The sequence below is a fragment of the Ictalurus furcatus genome, chromosome 21, assembly GCF_023375685.1.
Source record: "Ictalurus furcatus strain D&B chromosome 21, Billie_1.0, whole genome shotgun sequence".
Taxonomy (NCBI): Eukaryota; Metazoa; Chordata; class Actinopteri; order Siluriformes; family Ictaluridae; genus Ictalurus; species Ictalurus furcatus.
The window spans coordinates 12,266,007-12,281,514 of record NC_071275.1 but is presented as its reverse complement, the minus strand read 5'-3'; the positions used below and the strand labels follow the sequence as shown (position 1 = coordinate 12,281,514).

Here is a 15,508-nt window from a genome sequence, read left to right as displayed (position 1 = left end):
GAGGAGCTCTGAATTCTCTGGTTTCTTCTGGGTTCTCTTATTTACTTCTTGTTCTCCAGTTTCCTCTGAGTTTACACTTTCCCCTGGGTTCTCTGGCATGTTCTGTGTTCTCCAGTTTCTTCCAAGTTTTTTTTTTTATTTCATCTGGGTTTACTCCAGGATTTTTGGTTTTCACAGCATTCTCTGGTTTCCTCCAGATTATCTGATTTCTTCTGGGCTCTCTGGTTTCTTCCAGAGTTTATTGGTTTTATCTGGGTTCTATGGTTTACTCTAGTTTTTTTGGTTTTCACAGCATTCTCTAGTTTCCTCCAGGTCCTGTGTTTTCCTCTAGGTTCTTCAGTTTTTTCTGTGTTCTCCAATTTCCTCTGGGGTTACTCTTTCCTCCTGGTTCTCTGGTTTCTTCTTGGTTCTTTGGGTTCTTCAGTTTCCTCCGACTGTTTTGGTTTCCTCTGGTTCTCTGTTTTTTCGAAGTTCTCAGTTTTTCTTTGGGTTTTCCTCACACCCAAAAACATGCTGGTAAGCGATGCTAAATTACCCCCCACAGGCTGGTGTCCCATCCGGTCTGTATTCCCGCCTCACACCCAGTATTCCCGGGATAGACTCAGACCAGATCGAGACCAGGATAACGCTCTTACCATAACGTCACAGTCCATGATGCTAAACTGAAGGCTGTCGTGTATTTACACATGCAGTTTACATGCAGTTTCAGGGCTATAGTCTGGTTATAGGATTTAAACGTATTATCCCATATAACTCATTGCCTGTGAGATGAACTGGACCTTATTTAATAATGCTGGAGATGTATTTCATACCTGGAGATAAAAGGCTCAGACTCAAAACATCATTCTAAAGCAACGGGCCGATTAATCACATTTAAACATACAAACACACACACTCACACAGTGTGTGTGTGTGGTTTCCATGGCGGCGTTTAACATGCATGCAGCACAGAGGCTGTTTCAGGAGGAGGGGTTGCCATGGTAACAGGAAGCAGGCAGAGATGCATGGCTGGTGGCGTAGCGGCAGAGAACAATAAAGCACGGGAAAGACGAAGCGCTTCTGGAAGGATCTCCACGAACCGAGCCGCCGTTTACCCGCGTGATAAAAAGGACCAGAGAAAATGGATGCTTTATAAATTATATTTTCATTATTTTTTAGCACAAAAGGAGCTCACCGATGTTGTGTGTGTGTGTGTGTGTGTGTGTGTGTGTGTGTGTGGCATCAGTATAAAAACATATAATTTTATTAAAAAATAAGAGTATAGATGTACAGTAACACACACTCATCATTTATTCCAAACTGTCTGATTTCTCTTGCTTCATCATGTCTCCTCTTCAACCTCACTATTCTTACACCTCGTATAGTCCTGGGCTGCGTCCCAAACCACAGTGCACTACATGCCACCCTACACGCCTCGCTACATGGTGCACTACACGCCGCACTACACTCTTCACTACACTCCTCACTACACTCCTCACTACACACTGCACACTATCAGGGCTAGTTAGCTAACACGTAAGCACGAGGCTTTACAGAACACCAGGTTCCTGTGATAAGCAGCAGAAGGAGCAGTCAGAGTAAACGTTGCATCGCCGTGTTGTTTAACGTGTGATTTCGGACACGACCCTCACTACAGCCTTCATTGTTTTCAAACCATCTTTCCATCACGCTTCATCACAGCATTCGTCCGTCTTACTGTAGGTGTGTAGTTCTTGTGAAACAGACAGATGATGAAGTGGAGAGAATTCATTCCTCCTGTCTTAAATTTATACCAGAATATATGATAAAAGTCCAGCTGCTGTCTGTAATGTGAAGAGAGCAGAGAGTTCCACGTGTTTATTTCATGAAGAAGCTCAAATTACAGAAATAATATCAACATGGAATTAAAGGTGCAGTTTGTCATTTAAAAAGTGTTTAGAAATCCGATTCTCAGTATCATCTTGCCGTGAATTTAACCAGGATTTATTAATTTTTTTCAAGATTTGGTTTAGCCCCACCCCCAGCTGCAACAGAGCTGTTTAGCCCCACCCCTTTTTCATAAAAAGACAACTCATGCGACATATAATTTCATTAAAATGGGTGGAGTCAGGGAGAATAATGTTGGGGGAAGATGTTTTAATTGAATATGTTTTTAATAGGCTCTATCTGTTCAATCTCTACTATTGTAATTCACCTCACAGTCAGCAGGTGGAGTGAAACATTACATACTGCTGCTTTAATTCACAATAACTAACAGTCACGTTTAAGGCAATTAGGTGGAAAGAGATGCTCTAAATAAAACCACACACAGCCGATCCCCCATCATGGGTTGGCTTTTAAGGATAGTGGGTGGAGCAGAGCAGCTGTGCTCCAGCTGTGGGAGGAGCTAATGTCAAATTCACTACATGTCAAAATTAGGAGTCACTGATTTTCTAAATGATCTTTAACGTCATGTATGTGATGAATACAGACCCAGAGATGCTCTAAAACTTCACACACTGCACCTTTAATCTTATACTGATATTATTTCTGTAATCTGAGCTTTTTAATTAAACATCATTACACACAGCAATGGATTGTGTAAGACTTATGTACATTAACTGCTTTCGTTAACTGTTACCATGGAAACCATCTCTTGGCTTTTGCTCTCTTAACATCACATTTTCACAGGATGAGTTCAGAAAGATGTAGCTTCAGTTTTATAAAATCACAGACTTAAAAAGGGTGGAACGTTATTGTGATTTTTAGGCCACGCTCCCTGACTCTTACTTCCTGTGTAACTGTGTGAGAACGTACACAAAACTGAGTAATGACACATGAAGAACCCTGACCCAGTTACAGGTTCTAGATCAGGGTGTGGAGGTACGTTGGGTGATGGCGGAACAGATGGTAACACATTACACACATTTCTTACACACGCACACACACACACGCGCAAACACACACACAATCACTTTCCTACTGAGTGTGTTACAGTTCATTTCCATCTCTCTCTCTCTCTTTCTCTCTCTCAGTTCACAAGTGTGTTTGCGTACCATCTGTTCATCACGACGCCCCGCCCGCCTTAATGACTTTCAAAGTTTCGCGGTCAAAACTAATTAAAGCAAAGTAATGAAATACCACTGTTTCTCGTGTGTGTGTGTGTGTGTGTGTGTGTGCGTGCGCGCGCGCGTGCGTGTGTGGCTAATAAACAGTACAGTTCTGTTCTCTCCTCTCTGTACTGAGTCTGAAGTTTGAAGTGTTTCTGGTTCTTCTGATTTCTCTGATTAATCTGATGCATACAGTGAAAACAATCCAAATCAGTTGTTTTAAAAATATATATAATTTGTCTGTCTGTCTGTCTCTCTCTCTCTCTCTCTCTCTCTCTCTCTCTCACTCACTCACTCACTGCAGTGAGTCAGGAGTGGATATTGAGTCGAGCCCTTCAGGATCTGCATCTGGTAATAAATACATTTTCTCAAACAAACTGCAAACAAATCCATCAATTCACACCCTTAATTCAGTTCATATAAACGTTTTTTTCTAAACTTTAAATAAATATTTAATATTAGTGAGCTCATGTTATTTTACATTAAATGATATTTGTTCACTTGAAGGTCTTTTGTTCCACTTTTACATGAACCATTTATGATTTTTTTTTTAAATTATGCATTTATTTAAAATATAAATAAATTTGGAACAGTGTTAATATTATTATTTTATTTGTATTTATTGTCATTAGAAACAGTGATTTAGTTACAGTTATATTTATATAGTGCTTTTCTAGAGACTCAGAGTGCTTTACAGTGTATGGGGGGGGGGGGGGGGGGGGCTAATCTCCTCAACCACCACTAGTGTGTATCCACCACCTGGATAAAGCGATGGCTGTCATATTGCTCCAGAACTCCCACCACACACCAGCTATTAGTTGAGAGAAGAGAATGCTGTAGAGATGGAGATTATTAGTGGCTTATAGAGAAAGGTCAATGGGGGAATTTGGGCAGGACCCCAGGGTTACACATGGCTACCAGGGCTACTCTTATAAGTGTCCTGGAATTTTTAATGACCTCAGAGAGTCAGGACCTCTGTTTAACGTCTCATCTGAAAGACCCTTCACTATACTGGGGCATTAGACCCCACATAGACCACAAGGTGAGCACCCCCTGCTGGCCTCACTTATACCACTTCCAGCAGCAAGCTTACTTTTCCCCAGGAGGTTTCCAATCCAGGTACTGCCCAGGCTCAACCCTGCTTAGCTTCAGTGGGACACCAGGTGAGAACTGCAGGGAGATATGGCTCTGGATTGTGACATCATTAATGTCATGACCTTTACTGTTAAAGTTTAAATAACTGCTGTAGAGGCCACAAAGTTTTTTTGTTTTCATTTTGCACAGGTACTGAAGGACACATTTTACTGTAAACATCGTATTTCTATGTAAACTACATCTGTGACTGAAGTATAGCATCTATATATGTCATATATGATTTTATACTCAGGCAGTGCTGGGCAGTCTGCGCAGCGGCAAATCGGCACTCGTCCATCGCTACATGACCGGCCATTACCTCGCTCTCGAGACTCCTGAAGGTAAATCACTATTATTATTATTATTATTATTATTATTATTATTATTATTATTATTATTATTATTAAAAATTATATGCAGTGTTTCTATCTGAGCTGGTGTTGTTGTATTTAGTGTGTAGGTTTGAGAAGGAAGTGCTGATTGATGGACAGAATCATACTTTACTGATCAGAGATGAGCCGGGACTCCCTGACTCTCAGGTCCGTCCTATTTATCTCCGTCTATAATCACTCATGTGCTTTCACTGCTTACACACTGAGATCTTAATGGATTTCTTTCAAACTGCTGCTGAGGAAACGATTTATTTGTGTTGATCAGACTTCTGTAGACATTAATTAATCCGTACTGTTTAAATAAAAGTAAAAACAGAAATAATTCCACACTGGCTGTTTGATCAGTGAAAGAGAATGTTCCTCTGAGCTGGAGGATTTTTAGGTGAACAGTGAGGAACTCTAATCTACATTAGTGCTGAAATATAAACACTTCTGTGTGATGTTGTTGAGCGTCTCAGTGGTTTTCTTTCTCTGCTGGTGTTCAGTTGTGTAATTGGCTGGATGGAGTGATTCTGGTGTTCAGTTTGGAGAACGAGAGCAGCTTCCTGGAGGTTTATAACATTTACAGAGAGCTGTGTGTGAATCGGAATGTTGCTGAAATCCCCTTCATCGTGGTCGGCACTCAGGGTGAGCAGTACAGGAATAAAACCCACACACACACACACACACACACACACACGCACACATACACACACCCTTTCTCTCTGTAGCATTTATTTATCTAGCAGGTATTATTATATTTTGAGTTACAGGTGAGTTGTTTGTGTTGTGTGAGTGATAAAGTCTGTAGTTAAAGCTGATGTGAAGAAGGATCATGAATTAAAGTCTACATTAGTAATTAGATATTTCATTTCGCAACAGTGAAAATCTATAGCATTAATAAACCAGGAAAAGCAGGTAAACTTCAAAACAGCCCTGCCCATAAAACAGCCCCGCCCACAAATCACAAACAGCCCCGCCCATAAAACAGCCCCCACCCACAAATCACAAACAGCCCCACACCAAGTAAACCAACCCTGAAGCCCTTCCTTACAGACCCGCCCACAAACCACTTAACCACTTTACAGCCCCGCCCACACTTATCCTCAGCTGACTGTGGTTTTATCCTCAGATAAGATAACGAGTGCCAATCCCCGTGTGATTGATGACGCTCGGGCAAGACAGCTGTGTTCAGACGTCCACCGCTGTGTTTATTATGAAACCTGCGCCACCTATGGCCTGAACGTCAACCGCGTCTTTACTGATGGTGAGACACACACACACACACACACACAGTCACACAGTCTCACACACACAGTCACACACACACACAGTCTCACACACACACACAATCACACACACACACACACTGATGTTGCGTTGCTATAATAAATAAATAAAGAGTTGTGATGTCACACAGCTGCACAGAAGATTGTTTCGATGAAAAGACAGCTGGCTCTCTACACGTCCTGTAAGTCTTTACCCAATTCTCCCAGTCACTCGGGTGGATCCACACCATTGTGTGCAGCATTTACACCACAGGTAACACACACACATACATACACACACACACATACACACACACACTCCTCAACTCCACACACACACACACACACACACACACACACACACACACACACACACACCCCTCAACCTCACACACACACACACACACACTTTTAGCACTCTGTCATTGTTAGAATTTTCTTTGGATTATGTGTGTGTGTGTGTGTGTGTGTGTGTGTGTGTTTTATTTTGTGGTTGTTTTTAGGCCAGTAATGGAGGTCAGAGCAGTGATTATTCCTCCTCTCTTCCCTCCACTCCGGTCATCACCCATAAACACATCAGCATGGCATCCGGAGGAGAGAAACTCAGCCGAACGTCTCATTTCACAGTCAGTCACTACTCCTAATCCCTTAACCCTAAACCCTTAACCCTAAACCCTAATCCCTTAACCCTAATCCCTTAACCCAAATCCCCAATCCCTAAACCTAATCCCTAAACCCTAATCCCTAAATTATAAACCCTAATCCCTAATCTCCAACCACTAATCCCTAAACCCTAATCTTTATTCCCTAATCCCTTAACCCTAATCCCTAATCTTTATTCCATAATACCTAAACCCCAATCCCTAAACCCTAATCCCTAATCTTTATTCCATAATCCCTAAACCATAATCCCTAAATTATAAACCCTAATCCCTAATCTCCAACCCCTAATCTCTAAACCCTAATCTTTATTCCCTAATCCCTTAACCGTAATCCCTAAACACTAATCTCTAATCCATCCAAAATTATGTACAATTTCCTGTGTTGTTGTTGTGTAGCTGCGCAGAGGAAGTGACTCAGACCGGAGGAGTGCAGACAGTAGTGCTGATTTTGGAATTGGTCGCACAATCCCAATTAAACAGGTGTGTGTGTGTGTGTGTGTTGAGGTTAGTATGCTGTATGTATATATATATATATATATATATATATATATATATATATATATATATATATATATATATATATATATATTATATATACAGGTACAGAAATGACTCCTGTAATAACTCAAGCTTAAGCCACTGTGTGATGTAAGAGCTGTGTGTGTATTGTTGAGGTTAGTATACTGTCTGTATGTAAGAGCTGTGTGTGCTGTACAGAGTGTGTTGCTGAAGCGCAGTGGAAGTTCTCTTAAACAGGAGTGGAAGAAAAAATATGTGACGTTATCTGCTAACGGCACGCTGAGTTACCACGCCAATGTCAGTGTGAGTGTCACACCGTTACACCTTTATTTCTTCACGGAACCATCCAGAACACTCAGGGAGACAGGAAGTGAATTTATTTAGAGTGACTTCCTGCAATTAAATAGACACACAGAGACAGACAGTTAATATTAATAATAAAAGTATTATATATGTAGAAGTACTATATTCATTACTATTATAATTAGTACAATTATTGAGTTCTGTGTGTGTGTGTGTGTGTCTGTGTTGCAGGACTACATGCAGAATGTTAACGGTAAAGAAATTGATCTGCTGCGTGTGACGGTTAAAGTTCCAGGGAAACGCCCCCCACGGGCTGTACCATCCTCTGCACCCCCTCCTGGGCTGAATGGAACATTCCAGAGTGAGCTAACAGCAGATGACACCTGTTCGGGTGAGTGCGCCCCCTACAGCTCAGGTGTGTGTTTGATACTAAACTCAGATCAGAGTATGGAGTATATTTATATTTAACTGAAATGTTCATCACGTTGCTGGTGTGTAACTGATTTGATATTGTGTGTGTGTGCAGCCTCCATGTTGGCGAGCGCTCATTTATCAGTAGATGATGGAGCAGGAGTGTATGGTCAGAGAACACCGTTTACTCTTTCCTCCGTGCACAATATCGGTGTGTAACACTCATTACACATTCATTAAGTGTGGAGTAACACACAACAGGACATGCTGTTACAGGAAAATAATCAACTACAGAGTGCTGTGATGAAGCAGAGTCACTGTTATTCAACAATTACAGTTCTATTTATTAAAGAATGATACGTCATGTTTTTTATGCACTTATAGTTAAGTTTAACGTTGTGGAATGTAGAATATATTGTTACACTCTGACATTTTAAATGTGTTAATTATAAAAATAATTGTTTATCATTGACTTTCATTAGGGGGCCAAGCACCAAAGGTGTCTATGTCAACTCAGAGAACCTTCTTGTAAAAAGTTGTGAAATTTGGCACACTGATTGGGGAGGGTCTAAGGAACATTCTGACCAAATTTGGACCAGGTGCTGCCGACACTCGCAATGCAAATTTGGGCCTAATTTGGAAGTATGTTTATGGTCAGAACTTTTGAACGGTGTTCAACAATAAAAAACCAGGCATCCCTGGATTCCCTGAGTCGAGACGGTTTCAACTCACGCTATGAAGTCAATTTCCACTAGACTTTCCTCCATCTTGTTTGTCAAAAACTGTTTTTTCGCTACTCCAATCATCACCAAATTTGGTAAGCCTCACAAATGTTCTAAAAATAATTTTTGAATATTCCATATGGTTTGTCCATAATGGGCCAAAGAGTCTGACAGGTGAGCTGCCAAAGAGGAAGTGTGGCTGCATCTCTGCAACGATGTTTCACACTGATGCAAATCTTGGTAGGCAACTTCAGGACCATGAGCTATTTCAAACGTAGTAACAGACAACACCACAGGTCATAGCAGTAGCAGCAGTAATGCCACCCTGCTGCCCATTTGTCCACCTAGACCTGTCCTCCTACAGTCAGAGAATTCAAGTGCTGTCTCTGCTCAAAACATACACATCATGAGTGAAACTACAAATCACTCTGAGTCTGGTGCTTGGCCCCCGAAAATGCTGCTTGCAGCTTTAATTCTAATTCTGATTCTAAACTTTGATTTGTATTTAAGATGTTTGGATTTTTTAAAAAACATTTACACCAATGAAATAAAGCTGAAAGAAATGAAATCAGTGATGTGTGTTATATTGATATATGATGATGTTAAACCTCAGATATTGAGGGTGTGCTGAACCCGACATTAATGAAAGACCCGAGCACGTCTCCTACAGCAGACAGGAAGAAGCAGCGGAGGAAGAAGAACGTGACTCAGAGATCAGAGAGCACTCTGGGACACGCTGAAGGTCAGAAAGGTTTAAACGCTCCTCACGTTAAGATTAATAAAGTTACTGTGGTGTTACTGCAGCACCGATATCCTGCAGCACTCGGAAATATCTTCTCCCTCATCCATGATGCGTCTCGTCCCTTTTGTCAAGTAGATCTTCACTTTCATCACCACGTGCAGTTCACACTGAGATGAAATAATGTTTTTTCTCATCTTTCTGTTCTCCAGCCAAACGCAAAATGTGGAAATTAAAAAGCTTTGGCAGCCTGAAAAACATCAACAGGACAGGTACTGAGGCGAGAGAATGATTTTACTCTCACTGCAGATTTCATCTTCATTAAACATGCCTGTGTTTCATTTACATTCAGTTTCCATCTCATCACTCATCACTGTTCCACTCATCACTGTTTCACTCATCACTGTTCCACTCACCACTCACCACTGTGCCACTCATCACTGTTCCACCACCACTCACCACTGTGCCACACATCACTGTTCCACTTATCACTCATCACTGTTCCACTCATCACTGTTCCACTCATCACTGTTCACTCATCACTGTTCACTCATCACTGTTCCACTCATCAATCATCACTGCTCTACTCATCATTCATCACTGTTCACTCATCACTGTTCACTCATCACTGTTCCGCTCATCACTGTTCCACTCATCACTCATCACTGTTCCACTCATCACTGTTCCACTCATCACTCATCACTCATCACTGTTCCACTCATCACTGTTCCACTCATCACCGTTTCATGAAACCACTTCCACAACAACACTTTTATTTATTATAGATGATACTGTATAATTTCCCTGTATAATACTGTATAATTTTATAACAATTTATTGTTTACATGTCATCAGTAACATAATCCAAGTCTAACGATATGAAAGTAATGTAATCTGATTATTTTTGGATTACTTCAAGGCCACATCTGTAAATAAAGTCAAGAGAAAAGCAGTATGATCTAAAATACTTTAATTGAGAGTTTAAAACATGTTCAATGTTTGGATTTGTTTTAATTAAATAAATTAATTTGTTGTTCACGTGAGTCACGACTGGCGAGAGAGAACCAGAACTATAATCATACAGCTGTTTATATTGTGTTCTGTCAGAAGATTCATTTCTTTGGTTTTAAATGAAAAACTGTAATCCTGATAATATTCCCATTTTTACTAAATCTACCTGTAATCTGACTTTGTGTTTTTGACATAAATGTAACGGATTACAGTCACCAGTGTTTATCCGGATTACACAACGCTGTAACATGTACTCCCCAAACCTGTGTGTGTGTGTGTGTAGATGATGAGAACTGTGAGTTCCTGATCGTGTCCAGTTCGGGGCAGATGTGGCATTTTGAGGCTCAGAGTGCAGAAGAAAGAGACTCTTGGGTTCAGAACATTGAGAGTCAGATCCTCGCCAGTTTACAGAGCTGTGAGAGCAGCAGGCACAAGGTGACCTATGACCTCTTATTATAACCTCTCAGTGTAGTTCTGCTGTGTGTGTGTGTGTGTGTCAGCTGTGTGTGTGTGTGTGTGTGTGTTTGTGTGTGTGTTACAGGCGAGGAGGAACAGTCTGAGCGAAGCCGTGGCGATTCAGGCCGTACGAAACGCTAAAGGAAACGGGTTCTGTGTGGATTGTGACGCGCCCAGTGAGTGTTTATATGGAGGATGAAATTGTTCCTTTTTAAATCAGAAACTGCATCTACAAAATCGATAAAATGTAACTATACACTTTACACGTGGTAGCGTTCACCCTCACTGTCCGATAGGGGAGAGCCGGCTGGTGGGTGGGAATCAGCCAAAACCAAATTAGGGAAGAAATTGGGGAAAGTCCAAGAAGAACCCATAAAACACGGAACATGTGTCTCCACACACAGATCCCACGTGGGCCAGTCTGAACCTCGGGGCTCTGATCTGTATCGAGTGTTCAGGGATCCACAGGAACCTGGGCACTCACCTGTCCCGCGTCCGCTCTCTGGACCTGGACGACTGGCCGTACGAGCTCACGCTGGTCCTCATTGCCATCGGAAACCACATGACCAACAGCATCTGGGAAAAACGCACGAGAGGACGACAGAAACCACGACCCGACGCCACGCGGTGAGTGGAAATGTGACCCGACTTTAACCAAACATCAACACACCCACATCATACTGTGGGGTCACAGCTAAATCACTCACCTTCTTTACACACACACAAACACACACAGTTTTACACACAGCGTAAAACACCTGTCGGACGTCAGACCCAGAGTTATTCCTTCACTCCAAAAATTCATTAGTTATACAATTATTAATAAAAAATAAAGGCATTTAGTAGGTGTGTGTGTGTGTGTGTACAGGGAGGAGAGGGAGGCATGGATTCGGGGGAAATATGAGCAGAAGTTGTTTTTAGCTCCTCTCTCCTCTCTGACTGACGGATCGGACGCTCCTCTCTCGGCCCGCCTCCACGCCGCTGTGATTGACAGGGACCTTCCCAGACTCCTCCTCCTTTTAGCTCACAGCACGAAGGAGGAGATCAATGCTCCGCCCCCCTATATGATTCGCTACGGTAACGGAGGAGTGCACCAGTCGCAGTCAGCGCTGCATGCGGCGTGTCAGCTTGGAGACGTGGTCATGACGCAGCTGCTGATCTGGGTGAGGATCTGAACATCAGCACCACCTTCAGAGGCTCACACACGCTGGAACATCTCCACCAGCACTGCGAGAACATTGCTCACACATGACTCCGCTGTTCACACTTCCGTTTTTAAACACACGACTTTACTGATATTTACAGTTCTCAATTTACAACACTTTATGGTAGCAGGTGACCAGTGTCCCATTTTGCTTTGTGTCTTGTGGGCGTGGCCTGATGAGAAACAGTAGTAGCAATACACAACTTCTAAAGTGAATAACACTATTTAAAATAATGCACTAATCTGTGTGAACATCTGTTCTGTGATTTACATGTCACCTCTCTCTCTCTCTCTCGCTCACACATACACTCTCTCTCATACTCTCTCTCTCTCTCTCTCACATACTCTCTCATTCTCTCTCTCTCTCTCTCACACACACACTCTCTCACACACGTGCTCTCATTCTCTCGCTCTCTCTAACTCTCTTTCGCTCTCTCACTCTCTCTCTGTATCCCTCTCTCTCTCTCTCTCTCTCTCTTTCCGTGCTTCAGTATGGCAGTGATGTAAGGAGTGTGGATTCTGTAGGACAGACGGCTCTCACTCTGGCCCGGCGAGCATGTAGTCAGGTGTGTGTGGAAATCCTGCTTCAGTACGGTTGTCCCAGTGAGATCAGTCCCACCATGTCCTCCGCCTCCATCACGTCTCCGTCAGGAGCAGCCAGTCCCAGCCTCTCACGCAACAGCAGCTCCACCAGCCTGAGCCGCGGCAGCAACAAGAGACACCTGTCCTGAAGGTGAGACAGGTACAGTCAGGTCTGAACACAACGCTGCAGCACAGGAACAGCTCTGATGATCTTCATTACAGCTGTGTGTACGCCACCAATACACCTGTGTTACGCTCATTACAGCGAAACACAACGAAACTGGCAGAATAAACGGTTTACAAAATAGAGGAGACTTCTCTAACATTTTAAACCATCTTCTGTAAATTATTTTATATCACATAAAGGGTAAAGCACAGAGACCTGAGGTCCATTAAACTCTAGTAACTCAGAAGCCCTTTTAACTACAAAAATCAATTCCATGGAGCCACAAACTATTTTACAAACTACTCAAGAATTAATCACAGTGTGTGCAAGCATTTGGATTATGTAATGAACCAGAGAGATTAAAAAAATATATATTTTCACTTTCCACAAAAAATAACTTTTTTAAAAATAATTTTTATTAAACTTGCCATTATATTGCATTTAATAATCAGAGTGTGGATTCCGTGGAGTGTTTTTCTGATTGTCACGCCCAAAAATGCTTGATTGTACTGCGTTTTTTTTAAAAAAAAAGTAATTTTTATAGTTGCAATGTGGAGTTTTTTGTGCTTTTTTGTGGAAAAATACACATTCATGAAATATTTCTGCACAGTGGTTCACAGGGATGTTTGTTGGTAAATGAGACTTTTAGCTGTACTCGTGTTCGACGCACGTGAATCGCAGAAGGCTTTCTGAAAACGTTGTGACGATGTCACATGACAAATTACATGCTCCTCCAAATACTGCTGCGATTCCTTGATTTTGTGTTTATTTCTGCCATTGTGAAATCGTTAAATCCTGGAGGGACTGAATAATTAAACGATTTATCAGTGTAATAACTTTTATAAAGGCAGGTTGTGATTTCTGACACTGGTTAGTGGACCCCTGCTTACACTCTCAGACCCAGACTTCACTTAGCATTACATTATTATCTGTGTGTTCGTATGTTATTTACTTAAAGTGTTGTTTTTTTTGTTCTTTTCCAGGTCTGACATGTTGAAATAATCCTTAATGTAAACGATTTTCCTGTGAAATAAACCGAGGCTTCAGATTTAATCGTGAATCCAGTGTGAACTCCTGATGTGTTGAAGAGGATTACGAATCGTCTGAGAGAATAAAATAAATGGGATTAATTACTGCTTAAATACTGTGATATGAACATTCACTCTGCAGAGACGTCCTGAGATCAGGAACCGCTTTAGAGAAAAATAATTTGAACAAAAATCTGAAATAAATAAGTAAATAAAACACATGTATATATAGAGTAAGAGTCGAGAATATTTGTACTTGAGAGACTACACGATGAACTGTATAGGAAATTTAAAAGAAAAACTAGAATAAAATTATTAATAGTTGATTCTTATTGTATGGAATAAATGAGTTTGTTTCCTCCTGCAGTAGATGTGAGGAGAGCGAGTCACATCCCCCTGACCTCACACACACTGATTAGCCTGCGTTAGCATGCTGTAAAATAAGCTAGTGTGTTAGCATAACATAAATAATTAGCTAATAGTGCTATAGAATAAGAAAGTATTAAATATATTAAGTTGGCATTAGCTAAAATTCAACAGCTAAATATCTTAAATTTTAACGTATTAAATAAAATACACAAGTTATAAAAGTCAGGGGGTGTGGCTGAGTCAGGGAGTGTGGCTCATCCATCAGAGGCACTTTAGGAATAAAAAAAAAGAATATTAATAATAATTTAAACCAAGTAAAGATCTAGTGTTTTCACGCAACTCATCATTTTCCTCTACCTTCACTTGAGATGAGAAACTGAACAAGTTGAGGAAGAGGAAGTGGACGAGGGGAAGTTATAAACAGAATTGGAACACAGCCCTGAGATATGCTTCAGTTATGTTTTTAATGAATTTGAAGGTTCACTATAACTGACTTTCCATATTTGTAATCAAATCTGTAGTCAATTTTGAAAACATTCAGTAGTAAAGGATAAGAATAAGCGCTTGGGACCTGAACTTCCTGTCATCAGCGGTTTTTACGGCTCGTCAATCTGATTTAATGCCTTGCATTTCATTTGAATGTATTTCAGATTCTTATGTTCTCGATGCAGTGTTTCTAACTGAGCTGGTGTCGTGTGTGTGTGTGTGTGTGTGTGTGTGTGTGTATGTGTGTGTGTGTGTGTGTGTGTGTGTGTGTGTGTGTTGTTACCGATTGTGCCATTAAAATCATAAGATAGCACATTCCTCCCGTCTCATGAATGCGTTGTAGTGCAGTGTAGTTAGAGAGCAGAGGAACGCAGCGTGATGATGGACGAATGTGAGCGTTCTGCTCAACCCGCCAGCTCCTGATGATGTAGTGTTGAACCTTTACAGTTAGTATTCTGCAGGTTTTTCTTTTTTCCTAGTAAATCAGACGTACTCTAGGTACTAGAGAAAACTACAACTAAGTAAACATACAATGTGTTTCAGTAACTTCATCTCTCCACTTTAGTGCTTCTGCTCTTCTCTGTGACTTTCTTATCTTTTGCAGTTTTGACTGAATGCATTTACTCATGTGCAATGTTAAAGATGTTTTTTCTACTTTTAACTGCACTCAAAAAAATACATAAGACGCCAAAATAATAAATGTTTTCTACAGAGAAGGGTTTGTGTGTGTTTATTGCGCAGTTCAATTCAGCTGTTCACTTTTCGTCTTTAAAAAGTCCTCATTCACAACTCCATACATTTACATTCTCTTAAAATACCAATAAACTCTTTTAAAATAATTTGACAGGTATAAGCCCATGTTCTGTTGATTTGCTCAGCTTTCTACATGTGTGTAGCATGTTCACTACCTCATATAGCTCCAGTTATTATTATTATTATTATTATTATTATTATTATATAAAATAGGAACTGCAACAAACGCTAATAGAGTTTTAAACACTACAAAGGC

General features: G+C 41.0%; 1 protein-coding gene across 1 annotated transcript in view; it reads left to right on the top strand.

The window, feature by feature from the left end:
* LOC128624993 (arf-GAP with GTPase, ANK repeat and PH domain-containing protein 1-like) overlaps positions 1-15,215 on the top strand; it is a 23,218-nt gene extending 8,003 nt beyond the window's left edge. The window contains exons 2-20 of the mRNA XM_053652962.1: positions 3,373-3,419; positions 4,456-4,543; positions 4,656-4,741; positions 5,080-5,221; positions 5,706-5,840; positions 5,994-6,115; positions 6,345-6,467; positions 6,900-6,983; positions 7,221-7,325; positions 7,557-7,716; positions 7,852-7,947; positions 9,072-9,200; positions 9,410-9,469; positions 10,492-10,643; positions 10,750-10,840; positions 11,069-11,291; positions 11,533-11,827; positions 12,360-12,601; positions 13,600-15,215. Coding sequence (XP_053508937.1) covers positions 3,373-3,419; positions 4,456-4,543; positions 4,656-4,741; positions 5,080-5,221; positions 5,706-5,840; positions 5,994-6,115; positions 6,345-6,467; positions 6,900-6,983; positions 7,221-7,325; positions 7,557-7,716; positions 7,852-7,947; positions 9,072-9,200; positions 9,410-9,469; positions 10,492-10,643; positions 10,750-10,840; positions 11,069-11,291; positions 11,533-11,827; positions 12,360-12,599 — 2,378 coding nt within the window. The 3' untranslated portion in view covers positions 12,600-12,601; positions 13,600-15,215. The remainder of the gene's footprint in view (positions 1-3,372; positions 3,420-4,455; positions 4,544-4,655; positions 4,742-5,079; positions 5,222-5,705; positions 5,841-5,993; positions 6,116-6,344; positions 6,468-6,899; positions 6,984-7,220; positions 7,326-7,556; positions 7,717-7,851; positions 7,948-9,071; positions 9,201-9,409; positions 9,470-10,491; positions 10,644-10,749; positions 10,841-11,068; positions 11,292-11,532; positions 11,828-12,359; positions 12,602-13,599) is intronic.
* The last annotated feature ends 293 nt before the right edge of the window (positions 15,216-15,508 follow it).